The sequence below is a fragment of the Marmota flaviventris genome, chromosome 19, assembly GCF_047511675.1.
Source record: "Marmota flaviventris isolate mMarFla1 chromosome 19, mMarFla1.hap1, whole genome shotgun sequence".
Classification (NCBI taxonomy): Eukaryota; Metazoa; Chordata; class Mammalia; order Rodentia; family Sciuridae; genus Marmota; species Marmota flaviventris.
The window spans coordinates 21,022,935-21,036,861 of NC_092516.1; the positions used below are offsets into that span (position 1 = coordinate 21,022,935).

The 13,927-nt window shown below is 58.8% G+C and overlaps 3 protein-coding genes across 7 annotated transcripts; all 3 read right to left on the bottom strand.

The window, feature by feature from the left end:
- Window positions 1-804: 804 nt before the first annotated feature.
- Window positions 805-3,694, bottom strand: Pagr1 (PAXIP1 associated glutamate rich protein 1). The gene is made up of 3 exons (XM_071605674.1): window positions 2,790-3,694; window positions 2,505-2,587; window positions 805-1,196 (listed from the first exon to the last, which is right to left on the bottom strand). Exons 1-3 carry the CDS (start codon window positions 3,266-3,268, stop codon window positions 997-999), a joined length of 762 nt encoding a protein of 253 aa, XP_071461775.1. The 5' UTR covers window positions 3,269-3,694; the 3' UTR covers window positions 805-996.
- Window positions 3,695-3,915: 221 nt separating this feature from the next.
- Window positions 3,916-7,473, bottom strand: Prrt2 (proline rich transmembrane protein 2). Its single transcript, XM_034636376.2, has 3 exons — window positions 7,379-7,473; window positions 5,756-6,700; window positions 3,916-5,462 (listed from the first exon to the last, which is right to left on the bottom strand). Exons 2-3 carry the CDS (start codon window positions 6,635-6,637, stop codon window positions 5,193-5,195), a joined length of 1,152 nt encoding a protein of 383 aa, XP_034492267.2. The 5' UTR covers window positions 6,638-6,700; window positions 7,379-7,473; the 3' UTR covers window positions 3,916-5,192.
- A 1,151-nt stretch (window positions 7,474-8,624) lies between these two features.
- Maz (MYC associated zinc finger protein) lies at window positions 8,625-13,760 on the bottom strand. 5 transcript variants are annotated; one of them, XM_027948447.3, is made up of 7 exons: window positions 13,674-13,760; window positions 12,947-13,033; window positions 12,009-12,859; window positions 11,544-11,607; window positions 11,095-11,266; window positions 10,061-10,285; window positions 9,656-9,742 (listed from the first exon to the last, which is right to left on the bottom strand). In XM_027948447.3, exons 1-6 carry the CDS (start codon window positions 13,707-13,709, stop codon window positions 10,083-10,085), a joined length of 1,413 nt encoding a protein of 470 aa, XP_027804248.1. In that variant the 5' UTR covers window positions 13,710-13,760; the 3' UTR covers window positions 9,656-9,742; window positions 10,061-10,082. The 5 variants fall into 5 exon arrangements, with proteins under 5 accessions (XP_027804249.3, XP_027804247.3, XP_027804248.1 ...); XM_027948448.3 differs by lacking the exon at window positions 10,061-10,285 and having other exon boundaries at window positions 8,625-9,742; window positions 13,674-13,759; XM_027948445.3 differs by lacking the exon at window positions 13,674-13,760 and having other exon boundaries at window positions 12,947-13,210.
- Window positions 13,761-13,927: the final 167 nt, after the last annotated feature.

Sequence of the window (13,927 nt, forward strand, 5' to 3'; positions counted from 1 at the left end):
GCAGCCCCCTCGAGAGAAGGTAAGTTTGCATATTTTATTTTAGATTCAGAAAATTTCACCCAAGTTTCCAAATAGACATTCAACCCAATATACACACACGCACGCGCGCGCGCACACACACACACACACATACACACGCACACATACATACACACACACACACCCTCTTTCCTGCTGAAAAACTGATGTGACTCCATTTTTGAAAATAAATAACAGCAGCTTCTACCTCAAGGCCTGTCCTAAGGAAGGGGACGTGACCCTTGTCCTTGGAAAAACCCACAGAGCACTCCTAGGCACATACCCACCCTGCTGAGTTGTTTGTCTACAAATAACAGGAGAAATCTGTGGTGCCAGGTGTCCCTGACTCAGTTAAGCTAGGTGAGGACCCATAGCAACCCCCTAAGGACTTCCAGTCAGCATGAGTCAGGGAAAATACCTGGGATGCCAGATGAACCCCCCCCCCCCCGCCCCAGTAGTTTATGGTGGTTGATAACATGTTGGGAAACCATGTAGTTTAGCAGGTACACCCCTCGTGGCCTAAACCAATCAGTTCAAAGGAACCCCCCCCCCCAGTACTAACCAATCACCCCTACCTAACTTGTTCCCGCCAGTGAATGTGCTAATCAATATTAAGAGCTGTTGTTTGATTTTTCAGCGATATGGAATGATTTGCTGTGTGATGTTGTGAAGCATAGAGTATCCCCTCAAAACCTATAAAATCTCACTGAACTCACTTCCTGGGACCACTGCGCCGGAAACGGTTGTAAGTCCAGGCTCGAGCTTACAATAAAGACTCTTGTGTGATTGCATTGGATTCGGCTCCTGGAGGTCTATTGGGGTCCCACGAATCTGGCATTACACTGCAAGGTGCTGTGTTGGGAGCTTGGGGTTCTTTCTCCCAAGTTTCCCAGCATCCTGGGTTAGGAAAGTTAGGAAAAGAGGACTCAGGCCCTAGCAGATACAGTCTCTGCATTCTAGAGGCAGTAGAAACAACAGTCAGTATTTCCGCTGTCGAGGGAAGAGACTACTCCCCGATGACCGGAGTGGGGGGCTGGCTGGGCTGGGGTCCTCTGAGTCCAAGCTGAAGAGGTCCCTCCCAGTACGAAGAATCTGCTCCTCCAGCTTCTTGTGTCGCTTCATGTCTGAGAGGACCTTGTCCAGGCGGGCCTCCCTTTTTTGGCTCCGGGTTGAACTTCCTAAAGAGGAAGGTAGGAAATGTTGAAGAAATTGAGGGAGTGGATCTTACTCATCACTTGGGGAGCTTCCTTAATACCCAGGTTTCCAGGCCTCAGCATGGGGATTCTAAGGAAACTGGACCATAAATGGGGAGAGGGGCACAGCAATGAAAGTCTTGAGTTAAGAGAAGGCACCACTAACGTGATGAGCAAGCGTGATGGCCTTGGGGCAGGAAGAAAAGTTTGTTCAGAGATGGTAGGGGGAATCTCAGATGCTCTCCCCCCAACCCTTGCAATGGAATCCCTGGAGATGTTAAGCAGAAAAGTGACATGAATTCTGTTTTAAAAGGACCACTCTGATGCTGAGACTGGAAGCAGGGAGGTAAGTTAAGAGCTACTGTAACTATGTGGCAAGGGAGATGGTGGCATGGATGAAGGTATGGAGCTGAAGGCAGACATTAGCAGATAGACTTGGAAACGTTGTGGAGCAGAGCTGGTGGTACTTGCTGCTGGCTTGAATGTTCAGGTAAGAAAAAGAGAAATCAAGAATGACTCAAGAGCCAGGCGAGGTGGTGCATGTGTGTAATCCAAGAGGCTCAGGAGGCTGAGACAGGAGGACCTCAAATTCAAAGCCAGCCTCAGCAAAAGTGAGGTGCTAAGCAACTCAGTGAAATACTGTCTCTAAATAAAATACAAAATAGGGCTGGGGATGTGGCTCAGTGGTCAAGTGCCCCTGAGTTCAATCCCTGTTACCCCCTCCCCCCCCAAAAAAGAAGAATGACTCAAGAGTACATTCTAGAATGTCAAGGAGGTGGGAAATTGGGTCAGATTAAGTAATTTACACAGTAGTACAGGGATGTGGCGCTAGATAATAATGAACAGGACTTGGACTTTTGAGGAGAGGATAAAAGGAACGGGAAACATAATACAACTATCTGTAATAGTCTATCAAAATAAGACAAGGACAGGTATGGTGGAGCACACCTGTAGTCCTAGGGACTCAGGAGATTGAGGCAGGAGGTTCACAAGTTTGAGGTCAGACTCAAAAACTTGGTGAGGCCCTAAGCAAGTTGGTGAGATCCTGTATCAGAATAAAAAGGGCTGGGATGTGACTCAGTGAATGCCCATTACAAGAGAGAGAGAGAGAGAGAGAGAGAGAGAGAGAGAGAGAGAATGAGAATGAGAATGAGATTAACCTAAGCTCACTGGAGCAGCTACAAGTTGTATGACAATTGAGGCACCCAGCAAAGGCCTCTTCAGGGGAGTCATTTTTGATGTAACTGAGAGGAGAGGCCCTTCACCTCCTCCCCAAACTTTTCCCTCTTGTACCTGGGGTGCGTCTCCGGTCAATCAAGGAGTCCTTTGGTGTCATTGGCTCATCATCGAAGTCAAATTCCGTAGGCATGTGAGGTCTGGGACAGGTGGACAAAGAATGAAGGGTAAGAGTAGTCCTCCCAAACACCCACACGTTTTTCCCCAACCTGTCGGCTCTTCCTTTCCTGTTCCCTTCCTCCACTTTCTAAGCTCCTGGGTCCCACTTTTTTTTCCCCTCTCTATTTTCTCCTGGCATCAGGAGAGCAGTCCCAGTGACAAAGTGTAAGATTGTGCTCTCACTTTTCCTCTTCTTCTTCCTTGGCCTCCGGCTCCTCATCAGATCTCTCCTCTTCACTCTGGGCTTCGGGTGTAGGGGGCCGTCGGGGCAGGATCTCCGCTTGAAGCTCCAAGGTACCTTGGACAGCCAGCAACTCATAGAGCCGCTGGATTTCAGAGGGCGGGGGCATCCAGGGCTGTCCGTCCTCGGGCAGCTCCACCTCCTCGTCGCTGCAGGGCACGCACCAGTCCTCGGATTCTCCCTCGACACGCTCCTCCCCCTCGGCGCTGGGTACTTCTGTTGCCTCCTCAGTCCCGGGCCCGGCATGCTCGGCCTCCTCCTGTCCTCCTTCCCCCTCTTCCTCGGCCTTATTGGCCAAGACAGAGGGACCTCCGGTATCCTCCACGGCCAGAGCCTGGAGGCCGGAAGTCACTTCCCCTTCTTCAGACAGAGGCGCCGCCGTGGTGGACGCAATGTCTCCATGACCCCGGGCAAGGGACATAAGCCACTAGGGAAGGGGCCTAACAATATAGGAAATGCTGGAGTACCAAACCAGGTCCTCCCGCCCCAAGTGATTGGGATCCCCAGGGTTTTAGAAAAATCTCTCTTCAACCAATCAGGCTCCAACAGTATTCTAAGTGGCCAGAGCGCCTATCCCCGGGAGGGGGCGCTCAGACCCCTGCAAGGTAGGGTCCCACCCCAAAGATCGAGATCCGGCACTCTGACGGTCCCGAGGACCCGCAGAATCCAATTTCCGAGTCAGAGAGGGGCGGAGCCACTAGTCTCGCCTTCATATCACTGCTTTCCACAAGTGGACCCCGCACCCTCTCTCCGGACCTCGCAGTTGGGGGCCGCGTCGACTCAGCCGCGGTACGCACCTGGAGCTAAGACCCGCCTCCCGGGCTGCGCAGAGTCACAGTACGCAGGCGCATAGAAATGGCGCGGGAGGCTCCGCTCTAGTCAAAGCTACTTGGGATAGGAAGGCAAGGGAAGGTTTGCACATGCGCAGGTAGGCCTCTGGCATAACAGGCTTTGGCCCACAGTAAAGATGGCCACCACGCCGGCGCATGCGTATACCATCCTTTGGGTTCTGCCGGGAGGCAGTGCTCTGGCCGGGCAGACGAACGCAGGGACCAACAGAGACTGGAGGCGAGTCTCATGCAGTCTCCGTTTATTGGTGTTTCAGACTCATGCAGCATTCAGCATACAAAAAGGGAGAATCAGTTTGATATATTTTTCTTAAAGGAGTTTTAGGGTTTTTTCCCCCAGACTTTTTTTTTTTTTTTAAGAAAACAAAAAACCCGCCAACTCTGAACCTCGTCGTAGCTGGCTCCCTGCCTCCTCAGTGGCTGTCGCGTGCAACCAACCTCCCTCGTCCTCTTGGAAAACAATTATAGAAGTCACCCGCCCCTCCCTCGCTCTGGGCTGCTGAAAGCTTTGGTCCTATTTTTTTTTTTTTTTTTAATTCTTTCCTTACAAAGCACGCAAGTGGCCCGAGCCCTTACACCTTCAAGGAAGAAGCTCGTGGGCTGAGGTTAAAAGACCCAGGTGGGCCGGTCAACCCTGGCTGACTCCTCTACCGCCGCGCCTCTCCCTACTTCCCTGTGTTCAGAATTGCTTCCACCATTGCACAAGTCCCCAGATGGGGCCTGGCTTGCAGCTCTGCGACCCAAAAGGCGCCCGGTGAGGGGGTGGTCTGAGCCTGGGTGGTCCCAGCAGAGAACAGTCGGAGCCCCAGGCTAGGTAGCCCCCTCCCAATACTGCTCCCTTTCCCCCAGCCTGATCTAAGTGCTGGAGCTCTTGCAGAATAAATGATGGCAGGAGGGTGGAGGAAAGGATGCTAAGGGAAGATGAGGAGGCAGAAAGAGGAAGGGGGTGGGTGATGTAAAAAGGGGAGGGAAGATGATAAAGGAATGGAGAAAAGGAATGGGGTTAGATGCCAAGACAATGAAAGTCAGGAGAAGGAAGACGAGGATGAGGTTCAGAGAATTCAGAAGGCTGGGAGAAGTGCAGGGAGGTGGGGAGAGATGCAGGGAAGCTGAGAGCTCAGAGAGTTTGGGAGATGTTCAGGGAGGCTTCCAGAAGTAGGAAGGTTTCCAGAAGTGCAGGGTTAGGGAGGCCAAGAGGCTGGAGGGGCTATCCACAGGCAGAAGTGCAGGGAGGTTGGAAACAGTGCAGGGAAGAGGGAGGCCTACGGTTGGCAGAGGAGCCTGGCAGGATGCAGGAACAGGAGAGAAGCTGTAAACAAGGCCGCTCAGGCTCCCTTGGTCCCTAGGGATGGGGGCCAGGGCCATCAATTGGGCTCCCCCCAAGGGAGGGATGGGCCCAAGGCAGCTCCCAACAGGAAGAAAAGTCTTGGAATGCAGGGCAGAGCCCCTCACTTATACACTGTGGGAGAGGAGAGGGAGGGAGAGACAGAGACAGGGTCAGGGAGAAAGGGGAGACAAGGAGAGACAAAGGAGAAGTAGGGAGGACAGACAGGAGAGAGCAGGGGCAGGGGTTAGTAAAGCTGCCCTTGCCAACCCTTCCACTCCTCCCCTGCGTGTCCCTGACCCCCACTCACCGCCCAAGTTGATGACGCAGGAGGCGATGATGATGAGGACCCCCCCCACCAGCGCCACGATGCTTAAGAGCTTGGCCACACGGCCCAGACGCTGGGCCCCATCCACGTCCCCCTGCTGCAGACTGTTCCGGGACTGGGGTTAGGGTGTGGGGTGGAGGTACCATGGCCCAGGTCAGGAGAAGCCAGCCCAGCAGGGATCAGGTGAGTCGTCCAGAGGCCAGCCCCATGAGGTTACGGGAGGAAGGGGGAAGAGGGCACAGGTCAGTGAGGCTGTGTGACATGTCTCCATATTCCTCCCACCGAAGGGGTAGGGCAGTGGTGGCTCAGAAAGTTAGATCCTGGGCAGGACCAGCAAAGGCTGTATAAGTGGGGCAGTGGGAACCATGCAGAAAGGGTAGGGAAAGTGTGGTTTATCCTGGGGCTCACCATGACGGCATAAGCGAAGGCCACGATGTTGACAGGCCACATGGGGCAGAAGCAGGACAGGATGGCAAGGATGATGTAGTCACGAGGTTTCTGGGTGCCTTCACCTCCCTCCACCCCAGGACCTGCCAACTGGGAGCTGGGGTGGCGGCTTAGGCTACCAAGGGGAGATCCTGGATGCCCACTATGGGCCCTTCCTATTCTGTCCTCCTCAACCAGCTGCTGCAGCACACGGGGGGGAGCCCCATTGGCTGGGGGCGTTTTTGTTGAGGGTGAGGAGTGAGGCTGGGGTGCTGGGCCCTCTTCCCCATCCCCAGCCTGTAAAGGGATCACTGCCCCATTCTCTTGCTTTTCCCCTACACTTTCTGTCAGGACCTCAGGGGTGGGGTCCTCCTGGGTAGGGGGCTCTATTTGAAGGGCTGGTTTGGGGGTGGGCTGGGAAGCTGGCTGAGGGTCTGACTGGGAGTCTAGCTGGGAAGCAGGCTCTGAGGCTGGCTTGGGAGGGGCTCCAGACTCCTGCTCAGACCCCTGGTCTGCAGTGGCTTCTTTGTTCATTTCTGGTTTGGATGCTGGCTCTTTGCATGCCTCTTCAGGGATGGAGTTGGCTTTTGAGTCCCCTCCTGGGCTTAAGCTAAGGTCTGTGGCCTGAGCTGTTTCTGGGGCCCCAGCTGGGGTGTCTGTAGTTTCTGGAGCCAGCCCAGCATCAGGCCCTGAGTCCACAGGGGCTGCAGTGGTGTCTGGGCCTGGCTGTGGGGCCTCTGGCTGGTCTGGGACCTCTGCTAGGGCCTGGAGAGGGCCAGTTCCAGCTTCAGAATGGCCAGGCCCTTCTCCCTGGGTCTCCGGACAATCCTCGACCCCCTTCATCTCAGAGCTGCTGGCTGCCATCTTGAGATGGGAGAGGGGAGAGAACCCCTGTGGGAAGGAGGGAACAGCAGACAGTAGCAAACCCTGCAAGAGGAGGAGACAGGCTTGGTGTGAGGAGAGAAGTGGGGCTGTCAGCACTGCAGACCCAAGAGGGCCAGGCTCCTGTCTCAAGGCCAGCCTTGTGCTGTCTCTGGGACGAAGAAGAAAAGTTGGGGTTTCCTTTGTTTTGGGGTGGGACATCCCTGGGGGAGAAGTGCTCTACTCAAAGCTTCCTGCATGGGCGCCGGTGGAAGAAAATTACTTTTATAAACAGGACTCTCCTCAGGGTCTCATCTTTGGTCTGCCCAACAGAATCCAGTCTCTCACATCCCAGCAGATACCCCAGCACCCCCAAATCAACAAACTGTGCAGCCGCCACCGGGAAACTCCGACAGGCAGATTGGGCAGGGGATCTGACACACACACATTCCACTCCCTCGGCATCCTTCTCTCCTCCCTGGACGCCCAGGCGGTGCCGGTATTCTTGCTGCGCGTTTGGGGCGCAGACGCCCCTGCCTTTTCCTAGGGGACCTGGGCATCTCCTGAGTTGCTTTTGAGCCCCTCTTAGGGATTTCCTCGCCCTCCGCGGGCTGGCACCTCCTCCTCCCCATGGCGCGGGGCACCCAGCACCACCTTCCAGCTCGCCCGGCGCCCGCATTCCCGTGCAATCAGGCCGTCTGTAGGTCCACTCCTACCCGCAGCTTCAGTCCGTCCCAGTCTCACCTCGACGCCGGCCTTCAGACTGCTCCCGCCGCCGCCACCGCCGCTGCCGCCGCCGCCGCCGCCGCCGTTGCAGCAGCCGCAGCCCGGGAGGGAGCAAGTCAGCTTAGGAAGGAGGGAGGCGGCGGGTCTCCCCTCCTCTCTCCTCGCGTTTGCTCGTCCCCTCTTCTCTGGTCCCCTCCCCTGCGCTCCACTGCCGCCGCGCGCCCGCCCCCGCCCCTTGCACGCCTCCGGCCCCTCCCGGCCAGCCCAAGGGAGCCTCGCGTGCCAGGCCCTGCGTTACCAAGGCAACAGACCCAGGGACCACTCGCGACCCCTCCCTGCCCCTTCCCACGCGCGCCTCCCGGCGGGACGCCCCCTTCCTAAGTCCTCGGCCCCTCCCGCCAACGGTCACCGGGGGCCCTGGCAGAGACCGGGGGTCTGCGAGGAGAGACGGGACTAATGAGGCAGGCAGGAATGGGTGGAGGCACCCCTACAGCAGAAAGAGGGCAAGGGAGATGGGGCAAAATTTGGGGAGGCTGCAGAAAAGCAGGGTGGGGTTTCAAGAGAAGGGAGACTGCAGAACAGTAAATCTTCCTATCCCCAGGGAAGGAGCAGCAGAAAATGGATATTGGAAGGCTCAGGAAAGGGTTCTTGGAAAGGACGGAGCTAGGCAAGGAAAGGGAATTCCAATAGAGCCTGCAGGGACAGCTTGGAGCAGGAGGGGCTAGGACTGAGGATCCACCGCAAATGCAGGGCGCCGATGCGGATGATGCGGAGATCGTGCAGGTGGAGTGCAGTTATTCTGAATCTTCCTGCTCCTGGCCCCAGGGCTCAGGCCCCCTCAACCTTTCTGCACCTACATTACCCATGATGGCTTTTCAGGGTTAAGGGTGTGCAGGTATTTGTCCAGGGTCCTGAGCAGCTGGCAATGAGTACAACCAAGGGAGAGCAGTGTTTATGTTCAATAGCTGTTTGGATGCCTAACCTGGGCCTCTTCAAACCTTTAGTGGTTATTCTGGACCTGCCCAGATTATTTCCCCAGAAACCTGGGAGCCCTAGAACTTGCTCTCCACATCCATTGGAGCTTTGGCCACACCCTAAATCTGTGCTGCCACCCCGAGGGCTGTCCTTGGGGAAGGAGGAGCCAGAGCACAGAGCTATATACAGCAAAGCAAGGTTGGGACTGATACCAGGCACAAGAACCACCCCCTACGAAGTAAGGACAAGGGGCTTAGTGAAGGAAATTCATTGAACCCAGAGCCAGAACCAGGTTTTATTTAAAATTTATTGTAATAGGGTCCGCGCAAAAGGAGGGGGGTGGAGGGTGAGGAACATGCAGGGGACACAGGAACACGATGACATGGCCAGGGCCACAGCTTCTGTCATGGGGAAGAGGGATGAAAAGAAAAGACCAGGGCAGGAGCTGGGGTGGAAGAGGGAAGGGGGAGACACTGGTTGCATTCCCCCTGCCCCCAGGAAGCACCTCTAGTCCCTGGTTCCCCTTATTTACCCTGGGCCCCTCAGATTCCATCTCCTGTTCTGCCTCTGGCGCTAGTGGCTCCTTCTTTTGCCCCCTTTGACTTTCCCCACCCCCACAGATTTTCAAGTAGGATGACGTTTAGGGACTAACCCCCAACAACCCTACCTAATGAACTTCTGCCTTCCCTGCTTCTGCCCCTTCTCTAATCTCAACTTTCTCCTTCTCTGGGACAGAATCTTTGACTCCCCTCCTTCCTCTCCTCCCTCCCCCTGGAAAACAAAACAAAACAAAAGAAAAAAGAAAGAAAGAAAAAAAAAGCACCAACTCCCCAGGGAGGGGCAGCAGACAGAAGGGAGAGGACTGGAAGGAGGAGAGCAAGGACCATGGAGGGAAAAGGCTCACAAATCCCTGGGAGGGCAGGGCAGGGGATTACAGAGAGGAGAGGGGGTGAGGGCAGTGGCTGCTCCTGTCCTCTGCCACCCCTGCCCACTGTCCAGGGGACTTCAACACAACCAAGGGAACAGGTGTGTATAGGGGTCAGCTCTGGTAGGGAGAAGAGAGGAGCAGGAGAAACAAATCGTTAAATCTAGTGAATTCCCCTAAGAACACATTTCTCCCTCCTTTCCTTCTGGAGGCTCCTTGGTTGGTGAGGGAGTAAAGAGAGTTGGTGGGAAGAGAGGGGGAGAGGAGATTGTACCAAGGGGCTTTTCTCTGCTCTCCCTTCTCCCCCCACCAACTTGGAGCTCACCAGGGCTGGGAGGGAAGTGGCTGAGAGCTCACTGGCACCCCCTCGGGCCCAGAGAGGGAGCCCACAGCTGTGGGAGGGGCTGCCACTGCTGCTGCCGCCGCTGCTGCCGCCGCTGCTGCTGCTGCCGCCGCCGCCATTGGACAAACCTCACCAGTACCTGCACAGTGAGAAATACCAAGGATCACAGCGCGACCTGAATGGCAAGAGCCATACCCCTTAACCCAGACTCTTTTTCCAGACTACTTCCCCTGGGACACAGCCGTTGGTCACTTCCTATCTGGTCCCCAGAGGCTTTGGCCTGACTCCTTACCCAGACAGAGCAGTTCTCCTGAAGGGCCCTCCCTGGCCCTGGAGTCTCCCTAACCTGAGTGATAGATTGGTATCCCTAGCCTTCCTGAGATCCCCTATAGGGCCCTTTGAGCCCTCTTGTCCCACACACCCCATCCCGCCCCCCCAGCCATGCCCCACGCCTTGCCTGGTGGGTGCGGGGGTCCCCCTCAGCAGGTGGGCTGTGGCTGGGGGGCATCTCCCGGGATAGGGGGGGCGGCCCCCCCCAGATGGGTCTGCATGTGGCCGGCCAGCTGGGCAGGGGTCTTGCAGTGCACGCTGCACAGCTTGCACAGGATGCGGTCAGCCCGCGGGGCCTGGAGCCCATGGTCCTTCACCGCGTGGATGCGCAGGTATGCTGCTGTGGTGAAGCCTATGGGGGGGTGGATTGGGATGGGGGGTGGGGGTCAGCCAGATGGAGACCCCAGAGACGGGGCTGTTCTCCTAGGCTGGGGACGCCCTTCTCAGATGGCCCTGTCCTCCTCCCACCACATCCTTGGTAGCCTGGGGCCAACTACTCTGCTGGAGCTGGTGGGGCACAGGCAAGGCCCCTCCCTGAACCAGGGGCCTGATTTGAGTGGTGCCTACTTCTCAGTCTTGGAAAGCACAAAGCTCATTCTTTCTTCATGGCTGGGAGATCTCTCCAGGGACAATAGGACACTGATTCCTAGCTACTTTAAGGGTTGACTCTCAGGAAAGACGGCTGTGTCCCTTCCCTCCAGTGTCCCACAGTCTCAGCCCAGTTACTGAGTTAAGTGCATTTAAAAGAAACTTTTTCTGCTACTGGGCCAGGATGTGTGCTTGTTAAACCCCGGCCAGTGTACTCCATTTGCCCAGGAGCTGGAGACAAGAACTTGTGGCTACATGGCTGAACCTTGCCTTCTGACCCATGGGGACTGGCTCTCTTGACTAATTCTTTCCCAAAGCAGCCATGTCCCACTTCCAATTCTTCCCCCACACACCCAGGAGGTTCAATCTTTCTGGTAGATCGTCTCTTCCAGCTATGGCTTCTCAGAATTTAGCAATGTTCAGTTGTTCCCAATGCTGCTTGGTTTGCCTCCCAAAGGGCTCTAGATGCCACGAGCTCTTGGCTACAGCACCTTTAACCCACATCTGTGGAAGAGCCACCAGCTTTGTGCCTCCCCTTTTTCCCTGGCCCTCTTGACATCCCAGAGCATGTACCTTTGTTGCAGAGCTCACAGACATGGTGAGGGCCCTGGCTGTGCACCTTCATGTGGTCCGAAATATAAGCCGAGCTCAGCATCTTGCCACACACATGACATGGCACCTTCTCCTCGTGTCGTACTGTGTGCGCCCGGAGTCGATCCTTCGTAGCAAAAGCTGCCTCACATTTCTGGGGAGGGGGGAGGGGCGTGGGGGGTGTCACAGGAGAGTTAAAGTTTCGGGGAGTAGGGAGAAGGGAGCAAGAGGTTAAAGGGATCAGAGCCTTGGGGATCTTTGATCTGTAGGAAATGGGAGTGTGATGACGAGGCCTTGAGGAAGAAATGAGAAAATGGAGTGAAAAGGCAAAAAGAAGAGAGAGAAAAAGGGGGTCTGAGAGGCTGAACTCAGACAACTACAATGAGGCTCAAAATCATGAAAACCAGGACAGGAGGAGGCGGGCTTCCTACCTCACATTTGAAGGGCCGCTCTGTGGAGTGCACTTGTCTGACGTGACTGTTGAGGTGATCCGGCCTGGGGATACGTTCGGGTCGGGGGTTAGGGCCGAGGCCCTGAGATTGGGAGGTGCTGCCTCAAGTCTTGCCTAGCTGCCCATTGCAGGCTGTTTAAAAGTCCCTGCGTTTTCTCCCAAAGACTCATGGTCCTACACAAGCAGGAAATCCCTCCCATCCAACCCGGCTTCCTCCTCCTCCTCCCACGCGAAGCTATCCTTCCACCCAAAGACCCACCTCCTTTGCAAAGTACCACCCCCTGCTCCCTGGTAACCAGGAGAGGCTTTCCTCCCTCCTCCCTGGGAGTGGCTCCCCTTCCCCATCCTCGGAGCCGCTTCCCTCCCCGCCAGCCAAGGCCTGGCCACCTCTGTAGGCGTCCCTCCCTCCCCACCGGCCTAGTGGGCGACCGTGGCCCCTGCACACCGGGAGAAGCTCTTGCCACAGTGGGAGCAGTTGTAGGGCTTGTGCACAGCGCCGTCATGTGAGCGCACGTGGTAACTCATGCGGTCCTTGCGCTTGAAGCGCTGCTGGCACACCGGGCACTGGTAGGGCTTCTCGTCCGAGTGCGACAGCTTGTGTCGGTTCAGGTGGTAGACGTCGCGGAAGGCCTTGCCGCACATCTCGCAGGCGTGGTTCTTCCGGATGCGCTTTCCCGAGGCGGTCGTGGTCACTACGCCACCGGCGGCCACTGCAGCCGTGCCGCCGCCGGCACCCGCTTCTCCCCCTCCCCCGCCGGCTCCGCTCAGCTGGGGCACGCTCAGGAGGCTCAGGGGCACCATGGTGGGCATCTTCATAGCACCCGAGGGGACCCGGCCGGCCTTGGCTCCGGTGTGGATGGCTTCGTGCCTCCGGAGATTGTAGCCGTTCTTGAACTCTTTGGCGCACAAGGCGCAGATGTAGGGCCCCTTGCTCTTTGTCTTCTTCTCCAAGGCAGACGCAACAGGGGCCACGGCGACCGTCGAGGTTGGGGAGACGACAGCGGTGGCCGCCGCTGCGGCGATGGTGGCGGCAGAGGCGGGGGGCGCGGCCTCGGCGGCGGGCGCCGACACAGGCGGGGGTGGCGGAGGGGGCGCCGGGGGCTGCTTCAGGGCCGCTGTGTCCACTGTGGAGGCGGCGGCGGGGGCCGGGGGTGCAGTAACCACGGCGGCGGCTGCAGCCGCGGCGGCCGCAGCAGCCGCTGCGGATTCCTGGGCGGCGGCAAGGACCGGGAGCAAGTCCACCTGGAGGGGCTCGGCCGCCGGGGCCTGGGGCGTGGGTGGGGGCGCCGGCGCGGCCTGCAGAGACAAGGACCGTGTGGGCCGCGGCCGCGAGTCGGCGCCCTCCCGGCCCGCCACGGCCCGCCACGGCCGGCCCCTACTCACCTGGAATGGACTCTGGGCGCAGCCCTGGGAGGCAAAGAAGCGGGACTGGAGCTCAGCCCCGACCTGCAGGGGGTTCTGGGCGTGACCCTGAGGTGGCGGGAAGGAGTTCATGAGGCCGCCCACCCCCCGGGAGTCCAGGCCCAGCACGGGGAAGGGGGGGGCCAGCAGCGTGCAAGGGAACACGGGGAACATGGCCTCGGCCACGGTGGGGCCCCCGGGGCTCAGCGGGGGCCGGGGGCGCGGGCCGCGCGGGGCCCGGGCTCGGGGCGCCGCCCCCGGCCGGCCGGGCTGGGCCGCGCCGAACGCATGGCCCGCGGGCCGCCCCGCCGCCCGCGCACCCCGGCCGGCGGGAGGGAGGGAGGGAAGGAGGGCGCCTTGCGGGCCGCGGAGCGCGGCGGCGACGGCGGCGGCGACGCCCCCTGGGTGGGGGCGGGAGGCCCCGCGGGGCCGGGGGCCGGGGCCGGGGGCGGGGGCCCGGCGGCGGCGGCGGCGGCGGCGGCGGCGGTTGGAGCCTGGCGGGGCGGGGTGGGGGGAGCGAGGGAGCAGCCTCGGCCCCCGCCGCGCGCGCGCCCAGCCGGCGCCTCGGGGAGGGCGGGGGAGGGCGCGAGGGAGGGAGGGGGACAGCTGCGCGCGCACCGGGCGCGCGGAGGGGGGGTGGGACGGGAGGGAGGGCGGGCAGGAGGGGGTGTGGGAAGGGGGCGGGGGGGCGGGGGGAGGGGGTTGTTACCTGGAAGATGAAGCTGCTCCAGTTGCTGGGATCCATGGCGGAGGGAGGGAGGGAGGTGGCTCGCGCTCACCCTGGGGCGGGAGGAGGAGGAGGCGGCAGTGGGGGAGGGGGAACCTGGGGAGGAGGCGCGCGGGGCGGGCGGGAGGGGGGAGGAGGAGAAGGGTGGGGGGAGCGGAGCACACTGCGCGCGGGGAGGGCGGGCGGGGGGCGCGAGGACACACAAGAGGCTGGAGCGGGCGCGAGCGCGAGCGCGC